Below are 15,804 nucleotides of genomic sequence, written 5' to 3' on the forward strand. Positions count from 1 at the left end.
ATTTAATTTACGACATATTCCTTTCACATTGGCATTCTGTATTAGATATTAATCAATAAGGATTTTATTTTGAAAGTTTTAACCGGAAGTCTAGCTTGATATTCCAAGATATGACTTGACATGAACTGAACTGTCAAATTGTAAACAGGCCAACAGGGTTCCTACTGAAAAAGACAATAGCATGATATGCTGTGCTGTGCAAGGCCAACATTTCTCTCTTCTAAACCAGAAAAAAGAATTATGGCTTTGTGTTTTTACGATCATGAAAGTTAGGAAATGTTCTGATTAAAGTTAATGATTTGTGAAGTGACTGCAGCCCACAATCAGTGTTGGATGAGAGGTTTACCTCACTAGGCAGCAATCAGTCTTTCAACAAAAGTAAACAAGTCCAAGAAGCAAAGGATAAATATATTGTATTTTATATAACACACAATCTTGTGGAGGACTCATTACACAAAACGGCTCCTCATTCCAATAAAATACAGATAATTTAATTCAACACAGGAAAAATTAAACAAGACTTACAATTAAGTAGGCCTACCTTGTGAACAATTACAGAGAAAGAGTTGCTTCATGTGTCCTTTGTTTTGAGTTCATGTTCCTCTTGCATAGCCCAAGATCACCAACACTCAAACCCCTCAACCCAAAACTATAATAAAAATTAATAAACAGTAGTCGGTATCTTTGTCTGAAGCTAAACTGACCAACAGCAGGCGCAGTAGGACCAGGATTATAGGTGATACTAATCTGAAAGTATAATCAGTGACTCTGGTGGAGTCTTTTCATTGGAAACCACAGAGATTGATTCCTTGACGTAATGGCCTTTTTGGAAATCAAAGCCTGTTTTTTTCACTGCAGTGACTCCATCCGCCATGTCATGATAAATCAAATTACTTTCAGTTTGACAAAACACCATTAAAAACAAGTGCATTCGAGAGCAGGAGACGAAAACTGATTTTCTTAAAAGCATTGTAGCCTACAGTATTATAGTCCACTTGCCTCTAAAAGGCATTTAACAGTGAATGTAGTGCTATGAAGTATTTGTGGATACAGACTGCTGGAAAATCTACCTTGCTCCAGTTAGTAAACACATGATGAATCACTGACAATTGGAAAACACTAAATCGAGAACAAAAACAAAAGTCCAAACAACAATAACATTCATAAAAAAAAAGTATAATAGTCATATCAGTAATATTACAGCCAGCCCATTAGGAAACCTCACCTATCCACCCTATTCCCTACTCTCTTGAGATATAAGAGGACTGGATAGGTGTAAGCAAGAGCCTCAACCTCAAAACGGATTCCCCAACTTGCAAACTTGTCTCTTAGAAAACTAAGGTGGTTGTTGTATTCAAATGTATATACATACATACAATTGCTTTACAGTACTGAGCTCTTATTAAGAGCAAATTTTATTGGGGTGGAATTGTGGTATTCTTGATTATGCCTATCCAGATGTTGTAGATCCAGTGTCCAAGGAGTAGAGTGTGCTGAATGCAGGCAAGGCCTCCTGTATCAGGAGCCGATCTGAAGAGGCAAAAGAGGATACATTTAGAGAATGTGACAAATTGAGCGTGTTCAAATGCAAACATGTTAACGCTTTCCAGGTTGAATCTCATCTAGAGAATGATGTGAAACTTACTGTGTATGCTGGTCAGTTGTCATCAGGTGCCAAGCCTTTAACTTCCTTCGTCTTCCTCATCTACAACATGGCAAGACACACATTTATGAGAGGTGTACTAAAATAACTGGATCATGTGAGGAGTGAGGCGGGGACTGATGAAACAAAGAGGCTTTAACTTGGAGCTAGATAATTCACTGCACAGCCCTAAAGAGCGCTGCAGTGTACCCTGTGCTCACCTCGTCCAGCTCCGCCTTCGTCTCATCCTCCATATGACGGATGTCATCCATCGACAGATCGATCCACTTGTCGATCCAGCAGAACAGCTGTCTGTGGAAGTTGGCGAACAAACGCTTCTCTAACTGGAGGGAGAGAGAGGAGAGAGGGGTCATTAGAAACAGAGAGAGAGAGAGAGAGAGAGAGAGAGAGCACAAGCAGATGATAGAGAGAGACAAGTTATTGGTTAATATTAATATAATACTATTGGTTAATGTTTGCAATGTTATTACAATTGAAGCATTGTATTGGTTTGGCAACTCTTTCCTGTCATGCCAATGAAGCTGATTTGAATTTGAAAGGGAAATGGTAAAGTAGGCAGCGAAACATAAAAGTAATCTGGGATACATGGCTCTTGTATAATCCGTGGCACCTTAACTAAAAGGAAAATAAACTGTGACATGGTTTTCCTTCCCTTTCTTCTGTGCAGCAATTCATATCTTGGCCACCAGAAGGCAATCTACATCACACATGCATGATTGTTAAACAGTCTTGTACCTTCTGAATGAAGCTCTCTATCTTGTTCTGCAGTCCGAACCATTTGAACTTGACCGTGACTAGCTTATAGGCACACATGTGCGGACAGCTGGGGTTGTTGAGGAGTTCATTCTGCAAACACAGGCGGACACACACAAACATAAAAACACAAAAAGCTTATATGCCTTCAGGCAGGGAATTGTGCAAAACACAATATGCCTTCATAAATCCCTACAATGGGCTTTAATGATGGATTTATCACAGAAGTCATCCAACATCAGTGAGACAATCCATTTTGATATTTTTTAATTAGACACAAAACACTTTTCTACAGCATGTCTTCTTTGGAGAGCGGACATATTTTCAACTGTTTACAAGTACTGTACATTTAATACATTATCATCTTACTGTACATTTAATATACTATGGTCTTACCACTAGTCTTACCGCCGTATCCACTTTATTAGGTAGACGTCTTTGTTTATGCAAACAGCTCTCTCCTCTAGACTGAGCCACGTATAAATAAGTGACTCACTGTAGCTTTGATCATCACAGCCGACCTTCTGTAATTTTCTACACCACAATGTCTCGAGTTCACCGGAAATGGCGCGCTAAACAAAAAAATCCAGTCAGCGGCCGTCCTGAAGGGGAAAACGTCTTGTTGATGAGAAAGTTCAGAAGAGAATGGCAAGGTTTGTCCAAGCTAACAGGCGTCCTTCAAGTACGCAAATAACAGCTCAGAACAACAGTGGTGTGCAGAAAGTTTTCTCACAACACACAACGCACTGAACCTTCAGCTGGACCGGCTGCAGCAGCAGAAGACCAGAAGAAGAGATGTAGGGTTCTACTCCTGTCAGCTAACAAGAACATGAGGCTACAGTCAGCATGTGATCACCAACTGGACAACTGAAATACGCCAATGAATCCTGGTTTCTGCTGCGACGTATTGATGGGTTCAGAGGGTCAGAGTTTGGTGTAAAAAGCATGAATCCATGGATCCACCCTGCCTGGTGGCAACAGTACAGCCTGGTGGTGGTCTCATGGTGTGAGGAATGTTTTCCTGGCACACATTAGGCCTCTTAGTAGATTACCTAAACGTTGTAGCCGACCAGGTGCATCTCTTCAAGGCCGGTCTACTCTTTCTCAAACAGATACTTCCAGCAGGAAAGTGGTTCCAGGATCATGACAGTGTCTTCAGTTCAGTCCAGATCTCAGGCCAACAGAGCATCTTTGGGATGAGGTGGGACGGGATGTTCACAGCATGACCGTGCTGCCAAAAAATCTGCAAGAACTGCATGATGCCATCGAGTCAACATGGACCGAGACCCCTGTGGAATGTTTCCAGCACGTTATTGGATCCAGGCCTCAAAGAATTCAGGCTCTTGTGGAGGCAAAAGGGGGTCCTGCCTGCTACTAGCTAGGTGTACCTAATAAAGTGGATACTGGATATATGGTGAAGTACTCCTTAATTGTATAATTCCTAGGCCATACCAAACAAACATTCCATACATTCACAATTCCCACTTTAAGCACACTTTTTGGTCAAGTGAGCTACAGTGAAGGACTATGGGGGATGTAGTACCTTCCAGTCAGGTCCCAGAGGCCCTCTACCCGTCTTCTGTGACTTGAAGGTGGCAGGATCATGATCTGGATTGTAGTCCTGTGGAATGGATGCGATCAGTACAATGACATATATCATACAGCATAACTAACAGTAAGTTTCTCTTATTCTGGATAGTTTGATCATTAGATGTGCTGACTAGATAGGAAGGAGTGTGACTATTCGCTAATCTTTTTCTCTCACCTTTGGTCCTATTTGATTTCTGTCCGCGATGTCAATGTGTTCAACCACAGCATTCTTCCATGATTCTTCATCTAGTCCATGTACCTGCAGAGACGGATGATCAACCATCAGGTTAGGTCCTTTTGTGAAAATTGATTTCAGACTGAGTGACGTACAGAAAAGAAGTCCATTTTTAAAGTTGCGTCGTTTTGTGTTGCAGCAGCAGCAGAATTAGTTGACGCTCATTCTCAGCGGATATAGATACATGTATTGATATGTATTATGTGACCAGATCACATGACTTACATTGTCCTGATCTCCCATATCAGGCTTGTGCCACGTCTCGATCTTAATCATGAAATTGTCTTTCATGTAGACATTCTGCAGGGAGGGGGGAGACGCATAACAGGATCAGTCGACAGTCAGCACTGACGCATGCACGTGCACACACACTAACACACACACATGCATACCCACTCCATAGTGCACCTTTACATGTGCACTGACATTATTTCCATTTTTCATTACATTTAAATTAACATATTTCCAAATCCACTCAGGTTGAGACAAGACACTGTGCATTCATGTCTGCACATAAACATTACATGTATGTGTGCACATACGTACACACACACACACACACACACGACAGCCGCTGTGTGAAGTCAAGCTCATCATTGCATCGCCGTGTCTTCTTTCGTTTAAGCGACACTGTTACCATCTCATCTTTCATCACGTTAAAAAGCTGAACAGTGTTTCAGTGGAACACCACCAGGGTAATTTCAATCACATTTTCATTCTACTACCCTTGCTATCGGTATAAAAGCAGGCCCAAATTTCAAATATGAGTTCGGTTCAAAATGCCCCTAAACCCAGGGTGGAAACACACCTACCTACAATGTTAAAAAGTAAAAATAAAAAGGTATAAAAAGGACACTTACTGTAAGAACTGCATCAGAGGAGGAGATGGATCATGATGGAAAAGGGATGGATCAGGAGAGAAGAGGGAGACAAGGTTTGAAACTAAACACACAGCACAAGTGTCAAGCTTTTCATTTATACAAAATCTGATATGGTCCATGTCGTGTTTATTAAATTCTGCAGCAAATAACTTTTAATATCTTGTCACCAAACTGTTGTTATCAGTCTTATCCTGCTACAGTCCTTACTATAGAATGGGGCCAAAAGGCATTCACTGAGAATGGGTGGCTAACCTGTACGCAGTGTTAAATTATTCATTGTCACCCAGCGTGTGTGTGTGTGTGTGTGTGTGTTGGTGGGACTCACCAGTTCGACAGTAAGGGTATGCATTCCAGGCCTTCTCATGAACCTCTAGAGAACCTTTGGGTGCCAGGGCTTTGATATAACCTGGCACTTTACTGCAGAGAGAAAGACAGGCATTGATATAGAGAATTTAAACACACACAAAGAGTAGTTACAAATTACAAGTTACAGTCAACAATAGAACTGATTTTCATGTCCTGTTGCATAATTAACTCAACTCAGATGAACTTCCACATACTCCTTTTGCTCTCATTTAAAACATTCTATTGTAGAAAATGTAGACAGGATTTACCTGACAAATGGTAACAAGGCTGAATGTATTTTCTCAATTAAATGTAAGTAAGAGACAGCACCCTAATTCAACCCAGAGATACACACACACCAGTATGTAGAATCACTAAACACTCAAGCACGTAAATAAATATATTCATGCTCTCTCACCCACACACACACATACACACAACCAAACATACACAGAGACGTAGGATACTTCTCGTCCCTGTCCCGCAGCCGCCTACCTCTGCAGGTGGTAGACCTTGTGGGTGTACTGTCCCTTCTCTCCATCCTTCTCATAGGGCTCGTTGACCAGCACCTCCACTCCTTCTCCTCCCCCCGTCTCGCTTTTACTGGCCTCCGCTACAGAGTACAGCTGGCCCACCTGGTACTGGAGAGGAGAGGAGAGGAGAGGAGAGGAGAGGAGGGTCAGCACTGCTCACAGGAACACAACTTTCTTTAAAAGCTCTTTTAATACTGCTGGAGTATTTATGTTCTTAATATGTTCTTCCTTAGAGGACAGTGTGTCAGTATGTCAGTGTTCTCTGTAGATCCATTTGAGGATGAGGCTGCAGATTCTTAAAGTGTTTTTCATATTGCCATAAAGGGTTATGCTAATGTACAAGTATATAGTGTATTCTCTGGTACTATCTGGATACGTTTTTGTTAGGTCTAGGACACACACCTATGTAGTATTTGTTTCAGGTGAAAATAACTTGAAATATTTGTAAAATATTCATTGGTGGGAAAGTTTCACATTTGGATGGTAGCTAACTTTTTTCATGTTTATACCCCAAATATTGTTGTTGTTGTCAGTGAATGAGCCAGGTTGGTAACATTATATCCACTTGATAAACCAATTAAACTAAAATAACTACTAAAATAACTGTTGCCAAGAAAACACAGGTGGCTTAATTAGCTACTAGCTGTTGGCTAGGTAGTCGCTGGCTAATGGCTAACTAGCTTACTGGGCAGCTAAATGTTTGGAAAAAAGTGATAATTTACATTTTTACATTTCTTCCAAAACAATTTCCTTGTTGTATCCCTTGCTGTAGTGACTATGCATGCAAACATAAGTGATATTCTACACTAGTATCACAGAAGTCAAAAATAAAAAGGTATAGTGTAAAAGTGTAAAACCCATGAAAAACATTATCCCCCCCCCCAAGGGTGTGGAAAGACCCCTGTGGAAACTCCTACTGTCGTGACCTTAGTTAACCATTTCCCTCTAGTTATCACAGACACTGACTTCAGCATATTAAAACCGTCACAGTCAGCGAACTGCTTGTCCTCTACAAACTCTTTCTTTCCTCTTCTTTCTTCCTCCTCTTCTTCCTCCTCCACGCCTCCTTGTTCCTATCCTCCTGAGTCAGTCAGTCACTCAGTAGTGTTGTGACAATGGAGAGTGACTCACATTACTGCTTGCGTCAGCCCGGCCCGCACATTCCCACTCACACACACACACACAAAGCTCTGTCTTACTAAAGGAAAGTCTTAGACTGTTAAATATCATCAATTTGTGATGTTCAGTGTATTCCAGGAATTTTGTGATGACGTGTTGCAATTTACTTCTTTGGTGCACCCACTTTCCCTCAACCTGCCTCATCCACTTAAGTTAGTGATTTCCTACGTTTCCCAGAATGCCTTTCTACAACTCTCAGAGAAAGAGGTCTTCTTTCTCTGTGCAAGTCATGCGCACTACGTCAGCTGAGCTAAATAAACACCAATCAATGTTTGATACTTCAAACAAGGCGGTCTATCCTCATCCATCCCTGTGGCTCCTACCTGACACATGCTGCTGTTGACTGGGTGTGTTGCTTTCTCCCTCCACCTTCCCTCCAGCCTCTCTTTATGCTGCTTGGATTCACACAGGGAGCAGCCTACACAGCAGAACCTGTACCACCTGTATAACCATCTGAGCAATAAACGGTTCTGATTTCATGACGCAAGTGTACCTGACTGGAAAACGGCAGCTCTAGAAAGAAGCCCTCGCTCTTTGATTCTGAGAGACTGACACCAAAACCGTGACGTTTACTGTTGCAGTTTTAGATCGCTGAAATGTTCTGCTGTCAAACTCCATTGTAGCTGCTGGAAATATCTTGATGAGACGTCACGTCGTCTACGCTTGGCCAGTTATCCATGGGAACGTTCAAGATTTTGTCTGACATTAATTTGTCCAGCTATTTGTAGATTTGGGTAAGGGTTGATGAGACCGACATGACACATCTGCTGACCTTTGCAGCATAGCTGGACAAAAAAAAGTTCACTGCCAGGGTTGAAATCGTCCCAGCAGGTCTACCGGGTTGAGTCTGGATCAGGCCGAGCCCTATTCCCCCTGGAGACAGAGCGCCGCTACAGGCCGGAGGCTTGTTTTGGTTGTTGCGGATGCTCAGTCTTTCCTCTGTGAGTAGCAGCTTAGGAATGTCACTCGGCGTGCAGAACTAGTGTGTTTTCTTACTGTCATAGACGGCCCAACGCAACGCAGGGCCTTTACAAGCAGCTCAAGGGTGAGAACAAGATATTCCACTGCAGTTACAAACAAAACAGGCTGAACATGAACGGAGCCAGTCATCAATGTCAGACGAAAAACAAAATGTTCAGAAAAACAGCTCTGTGTCTATCAAGTTTGTCGGTGAAGAAGTGGCCCTACAGGTTCAAGTCTCAAGTCCCATGATCCCCTGATAAACATAAGGAGCGGGGCATGACTGAATGTTCTATGGATTAAAAACTAATGCTGCATTTATGTCACGAGGGAATAACAAGTCGACCGCTCAAAGCAACAGCTTGTTTGAAGCCGTCATACATCATGATTGAAGTTTTATGTCAGACTTACTTTTGATTTTTAGATTTAGATTATTGAGTTATAGATTTTGAGTTCATGCTTTGCAGCAACCACAAACAAAAAATCCAGCAAATAGCTGATAGCGCTGTGGTCACAAAACGGCTCATGTGCTGAAAATCATTCATTTTGTTGGTTTTATTTGAAATTAATATATCATTCCTTACACTTGACTACAGGTATTTCCTTGTTGGTGACATTTCAAAATTCAGGACGTTGGAAGTTGGGGTCCATTGCTAAACACCCCCCCTCCACACACACACACACACACACACACTCCGCCCCCCATTTAATTCAGATTTCAGCAGGAGTTCTCATACTTGTCATACTTACTCGACTAACCAAGGAATCCAGTTAACACTACTGATAATGCCTTTGACACTGAGAGGGATCAGAGGGAAAGCCGGTCGTATGACAAACCGCGATAACGTGGCTTAGTGCAATATTGGCTTCTGACTGTCTGATCTGCTTTAGTGTGGAAGCAATGGAAACATGACGAATATCAGTGTTGTGGGATAGAAGATTTGGCTTAAAACGGAGAGTAGATTGAGCAAATGATCGCTAAATAAAGAGGTGAGGGGGTTCACGGACACAGAGAGGTAGGTAAAAAGAAAAACATAGATAGCCTCCCATAAAGGACAAACCTATAGAAGGAAGTTGAACCTGCACCCTTGCTGATATGGTAGCAGCCGAGATGGCATGGCAGATAAAACACAGCTAAATAAATTCTGGGCCTGATATGAAGCCTACAGCGAAGGGTTTTAACTGCAAGGGCATCTAAAGTCTACAACACTACTGCATGTCTGGGCAGCTACCACCGAGCACAGTATGCATAAAATCCCAAGGATGCAGATGAACCCATTCATTCTGGTGGGCCTTTAATCATCTGTAGAAACAGGAACATCAGATGTAGGAGGATAAAGGAGAAAAATGTTGATCAACGGCTTGGGGAAGTTTGAGCAGCAATTCAGCATTCAGCTGGTTCCCACCAGAGCAAATATAGACCCCACCCGTTCCTAACTAAATGCTGGGGAAACTGAAACTGTAGTCTACCAAGCTACTTCACAGTGAAAGAAGATAGATTTCATTTCAAATACCTGAAAAATAATTTAGAGAGTTATGGTGAAACCCCTGTGATAAAGTGGATCACTTGAGAAAACTATAAACCTTTTACACAATAATTATCATGTATTGAGCATCACAGATTGATGATATAACAGTGTACGAGTATCCAAGGGTGGATTTGATTTTTCCTTTAAGGAGCTGCAGATCTTAACATCATTTCATTCTTATGGATTTCAGTGGAGAGTTTTAGTGTCACATGATGATAATCTACACGCTGTTTCAGAGGCTTCTTCCACAAATATTTGTATGTTTCTGCCTTCAAAACCCATTATCAGTTGAACCCTATCCCTGAACCCTTGACCTCCTGGCTACTGTTGCTTGTAAAGACAGTCTGCTTAAGTGCCTAAGATGTGCTGTAATGGTTTGTGTCTCCTATGCTGTCTCCAGCAGTTGATGAGAAGAGGAGAGTGAAGATACAACAGATGAATAAGGTGGCAGCTCGGTCCTTACCTCCTCCACTGAAATGGGCAGGACGATTCGGCTAGGAGAGAGAAAGAGCGAGAGAAAACATTATGGCACAGCTATCCCACTCAGCACTAAAACATGAAATACAACAGTAAGAGATGTTTCATTGACCTATAGTAAGTAAATCAGAGTATGATATCATAACTCAGCAAAGCAACGCATCGCCCTTTAGTCCAAGTGACAGGCTTAAGTGATCTGATTGCATCTTTTCAGACCGTCAACAGCCAATGAGATTTCTGTGGTTCCTTGTTTCCCTACTGATGTGTTTTCCTTTCATGAACAATAGTTCCACCTGGAAAGTGCAAAATGGACAAGAAAATGATTCCAGCCATTCAAAACTTCCCAGTTCTCTTCTGCTTTTATTTTACAGACTACAGGAATAAATGTCTCCAAAACAGTGCAGGGAGAATGGTTGCATCCATCATTGGGGTCAATGGTAAGATCTGATCATTGTTCTGTTTACTTTCAATTAATGCTACCTGAGTAGCGCTTGCTGGCTAGCTAAGTTTACGCCTCAAAATGATGTCATGTTATGAAAGGCAATACCAAAGCAACAAAAAATACATGATTTTCCTGTTCAAAGAGATGCACACCACTTCATAGATACAATCAGAGCCTTGAACGCAGGGTTGGAGCACTCAGCCATACTGACAATTAGTGTGTGTGGGGAAAACAAGTGCAACAAGAAACAAGTGAAAACTAGCTTAGCGCGAGTTACATGCTTGCCATCTGTGAGATTCTTGGCAAATAACGTATAAAATCAAATCACCAAAAATAGTTCACTATTACAACTTAACAACGTTACTGCTAACATACACTTAGTAAAGTCTACTGCAATAACTTACAACTAAACCCACTTAGTTCAACACACCAATATGTAAAACCTGATTCAAACTAGCTAATGTAAAACGACATGACTTCTATTATCAGGAAACCAGGGAACATGACATGAACCTTCCACTAGTTTCCACAGGCCATTTGAATTATATATAAATGTGAAATGGAAAAATTGATCTTCCAACTGCAGTGAAAACCAGCCTATAGAGGCTACTGCCACAGGCATTTGAGACATGGCAGTTCAACAAGGACCTAATGAAAATCCTAAGTCTCTTAGCGACATCAGCACATGGATGCAGGGATAAAAAAGGCATAAATATATATATATAGTTACATATCCCTGAGATTCCAGACTTTTTGGACACCTTGTATCATAGCAATGTCATGAGTCAAGGTTTCCATCAAAGCTCTGTTGAGTAGTTTGTCGATTGTGTATTTGGTCTGACTGACTAACAGCCTATTTATAAGGAGCACTGAGGAGCAGCCAGACATGTTTAGGCGTCTGTTGATGCAGACCTGAAGATCCTGCTATGACTGGAAGAGAGAACAGGAAATAGAAACTGCAAAGAAAACTGCCACTGCGAGAGGACAATTAAGCCTAGAATTAATGTGGCAAGGTGTGTGTGTGCACGCATGTGTGTGTGTGTGTGTGTGGCCTTTGTGTATCCTCCTCTTGTGTGCCATGATACAATAGCCAATTAATCGCCACCTGTTGCCAGTCTAGCGAGGTCTGAATATTTCATTAGAACAGATCAGAGTGGAAGAGGAGCCTGCCACGCTTGGACATGATGGCTGATTAAAAGAAAAAGTTGGCCTCCAGACACACACTGACAATAACACTAGGCAGTGTTGATTAAAAGAATTGTGACTATAATTCTGAACTAAAAGGGTCAATTTACCTTGACCTTTGTTTTTTATATTGTTGAAGTACTGTTTGAAGCTCCACTTCTTATCTTAGGAAGACAATAAATGATAATGTTGGAGGAACAGCCTTATTGCCCATCAGGGTCTCTTGGTAAAGCTGCATATCGAAATTCAATACTTTTAGTGCAGCGCCAACTTTAATATCAAAGTTGATTTTAAGGGATCAAAAGGAATTAAATGGTAGTGGAAAGGTTCAACATGTTGGATTCTTCCCATTCAACTTAGAGAAGCAGAGCGAAGGCCTTTCTAGCTTATGCTTTTATTCAACAAAGAAAGGTATTGAAAAAAGGTTTTAGAATTGGCACTGAATTTGAAGTACTGCAACAGGTGCTGTAAAACAAAATCACTGGTGATACTCCGTCCTATTTGATGGTAAACCAAAGGTCACCGGGGATAAGTCAGAAATGGTGTGGCCTGGCAAAGACGCAGATCAATGGCCGCCCACCCACAGCCTATTCTCACGGATTTCAAAGGATCTACAGTAAATAAAGAGCACAAGTGCAAATGTACATGTTGCCTCAGTCAATCTGGCCAAGGCAGAGGAAATGTTTTCCAGGCATAGGCTAATCTTAAGAATAATCATTTTACACGGCAGAGCCCTTTTTAGTGTACTTTGTACTTTGTGGTCAGATGACAGCGAACTGGACGATGGTCCTGCAATGATGTGCATATGACATGATGACACCATGACACTCATAAAACTCTCAGGCATAGGTGTTACAGGAATTTAAAGCAAAAACCTGATGAACACAACCATTATTTCACTCACAAACATTCATTCACTCACTAGCTTCACTAACCCCAACATGTGCCAAGCTCTACAACACCAAACTCCATTCAAAAATCTGTCAAATTAATGTGGTCTTGCTTATGGGCTCAGATGCATACCTCATAAAACATGAGTCACGACCTTTTCTGAATCCTTAGGAGCCATTCTTCATTTCGGTATAAATCCATTCCACAAAGCATTACTTATTTCAATACAATTTCAGCTTTCATAGTTGGTTCGCCTCTTCCACCAATTGTAAACGTTGAGACTTTATTGAAATGAAGTGCTCTTTGGATGGAGGGTTGGAGGATTTTATGTATGCCGAAATGACGAGTGTCTCCCCGAAGTTCAGGAAAGGTCTTGAGTCATATTTTACGCGGTGTGTACTTTAATCAATAAGAATTGACACATTAAATTGTCAGATTTTTGAATGGAGTTTGGCATTTCGTTCACTCCAGACAAAAGAGATCAGCACACATCGGGGCGACTTATCCCTTCACAGACAACTCATTCAAGTAAGCCAGGTGCTGAAAACAAAGAACGAAGGGAAGGCCATCACAAATGCAAAAACACTATAGCTTAATGGGTAACAGTGAAACCAGACCACTGCTCTCCCGGCCCATTTTGTAATGACATTCATTTGAGAAAAGTTGATTAATTCTGTGTCTAACGAAACAGTGCGACAGTGACACTGGTCGGGCCTGTTTCTCTCAGTTCTCCAGCAATACCCAATAAAACAACGTAGTTTCAGACTGAGCTATAATACTCACAATTCTTTAATGAGCATGCTTGCTGTGCCCTCCGTCCAAAAGGTGCATATAATGTATAAAACCCTGGAAAGCCTCTTCAAAGTTGACAGCAGCCGTTTAGTCTCCGCCTGACGTTTGGTGCGTTGAGTTTTCTTCCTGGAAGATGCCGTTTATCCAAAGGGGCGCGGCATGAAAAGAGGAGGAAACACCCACCTTAGTTTCAGGTAACTTCACGTTTCATTCAAGCGCGTTGTGTTGTGCATTATCTGACCACTATGAACTGTATGCTGTGCGTCAGTTATAATTTTCTGTGTATGACAAAAGCCCTACTGCTATTACTACTACTGCAAGTAACTGCTTCTACTATTACTAACTTGTTACTACTTGACCTTAATTATGAACGGTCGTCAGAGGAGGACGATTGGGAAGAAAGTAAGCTGAATTATTCTGTGCAAAACTCAAAGTAGCTAGTTAGCCTGTTAGTCGGGAAGTCTTGTCCAATCAAATTACTCGACCCGAACCCGTTGTATAATGCTAATTAACCTGTTACTACTACCGCTGTAGCTGCTAATGCTACTATTCTACTAGGCTACTACTGCTACTGCAGCCTACTACTAGTAGACTACTAGTACTACTACTGTTAGTACTGCTGCTACTATTACTAGGCTACTGCTGCTGCTACTAGTACTACTACTAGCCTACTACTACTAGGCTAATACTACTGCTGCTGCTACTACTACTACTACTACTTCCAATATCAATCATAATAATAATAATAATAATAGTGATAATAGTAATCATCATCACCTCAATTTTAAGCACCAATAGCCTTGCCATTAACATGTACCTGCTATAGTGTAAAGTAGAAGTTCACACAGGGGTTTATATAGGCAGGGATGTAGTGGAAGCCACCTAAACTCAGTTCATTTAATCATTTCTCAGTTTATTTGCAGAATAGAGTTTAGCACCTTTGCAGACTGATAAATACGACATAAATACATAGTATAGGCCTACAGCATAGTCAGAAGTATCAGACTGATAGAAGTTAATTTATATTACTGGATGTTTGCCATATAATGATCACCAACTGGAGGTCATAGTTTACCCACCTTTTTATTTACTACATCCCTGATCATAGCTCGGCCAGTCAGCTAACTGAGGGTGTTACAGTGGGATAGTGCAGCTCCTCATCAGCTGAGAGGGTGGAGTAGCCTGAACTGAACACAGTGGGTGAACGCCTCTTACAGTGCCTCAAAACCAGCACAAAGAGAAACTGCCAACTCCGGTTCAACCCGTCTCCCAGACGACTGAAAGCAGTTCACGTCCACAGAGTCTTGGTGTCCCTGTTCCTGTTAGCAGAGGCACTGAGATGTCATTTTAGGAAGTTCATGTTTATGACACCAAGATGTTCCCATGTGATTACAGGAACAAAGCTGCATGAGGCCACTCTTTGGTTGCTGTTGTCTGTCAGATTTGCCAAGAAAGTTGTCCTGTGCATCACACCATACAGTAGGTAACTGTCACATGTTTCTTCTATTCTGTTCTATTCTATTCTGTTCTGTTCTGTTCTGTTCCATTTCAGATACCAAGAGTATTACAGTGACAGTCTGACCCCTGCTGCTCTGAAAAAGTATTTTTCTTCCTTTACAAGACCAAAATACATACAGTCTAGGGTTTAGCCTTTTATTAAAAATCAGATATTGGCCAGTTAGTGCTCTCTATCTCCAATATAATGCCATTTGTTTGATTAGATAAGAATTGTATAATTGATGAAGTTTTAGTGTCCCATGGTGTGAATGTTGTTTCAGAGGCTTTTTCACCTGCCAAGAATGCAATTCTGGTATACATGTATTTTTGGGGAATTCTGGGCATGAAAACTGACAAAGCATATTGAATAGGCTAAAAAACAGATATCAGCAGCTTCAATCCAAAAATTTTGGCGTCCACATTGGCCTTAAAACCCATATCAGTTGAACCCTACTACACTCCGTAATTGAAAGAGATAAAATTTAAAATCATTACATCTTCTCAGAGGAACATTCGAAATGTGTCTCCAAATCGAAATACCTCCAATTCTGTTGAACTGAGATATTATTTCAGTAAAATTTTCTAAGATAAGTCCAAAGACAAAACAATAGACACATCTGTACAAATTACTATGTTTATTTTGCTTCATATATTGATCTGTTTTTTTTTTTCTTTCAGTTGAAACGACTCGAAACATGACTCGAAATGTCAATGACAATGGCTATAATGTGGTACAAGACAAGAGAAAACCAAATATACAGTATAAGAACATGAAAATACACATTGTCGTAAACGTCAGAGAAGAAAACTTAAAAAAGACAATAAAAGTCAATTGGAACATTTGGGTAGAAA

At 41.0% G+C, this 15,804-nt stretch overlaps 1 protein-coding gene across 1 annotated transcript; it reads right to left on the reverse strand.

The window, feature by feature from the left end:
• Positions 1-396: 396 nt before the first annotated feature.
• On the reverse strand, positions 397-13,573 carry LOC139661380 (phosphatidylinositol transfer protein alpha isoform-like). Its single transcript, XM_071539824.1, has 12 exons — positions 13,447-13,573; positions 10,132-10,162; positions 5,963-6,108; positions 5,448-5,539; positions 5,102-5,109; positions 4,467-4,541; positions 4,182-4,265; positions 3,960-4,037; positions 2,399-2,509; positions 1,864-1,986; positions 1,646-1,705; positions 397-1,530 (listed from the first exon to the last, which is right to left on the reverse strand). Exons 1-11 carry the CDS (start codon positions 13,461-13,463, stop codon positions 1,658-1,660), a joined length of 813 nt encoding a protein of 270 aa, XP_071395925.1. The 5' UTR covers positions 13,464-13,573; the 3' UTR covers positions 397-1,530; positions 1,646-1,657.
• Between the last annotated feature and the right edge of the window lie 2,231 nt (positions 13,574-15,804).

Source organism: Centroberyx affinis, unplaced genomic scaffold (genome assembly GCF_046629955.1).
Source record: "Centroberyx affinis isolate AG114_WGS23_722 - 3 ecotype Tasmania unplaced genomic scaffold, CSIRO-AGI_Caff_v1 ptg000207l_1, whole genome shotgun sequence".
Taxonomy (NCBI): domain Eukaryota; kingdom Metazoa; phylum Chordata; class Actinopteri; order Beryciformes; family Berycidae; genus Centroberyx; species Centroberyx affinis.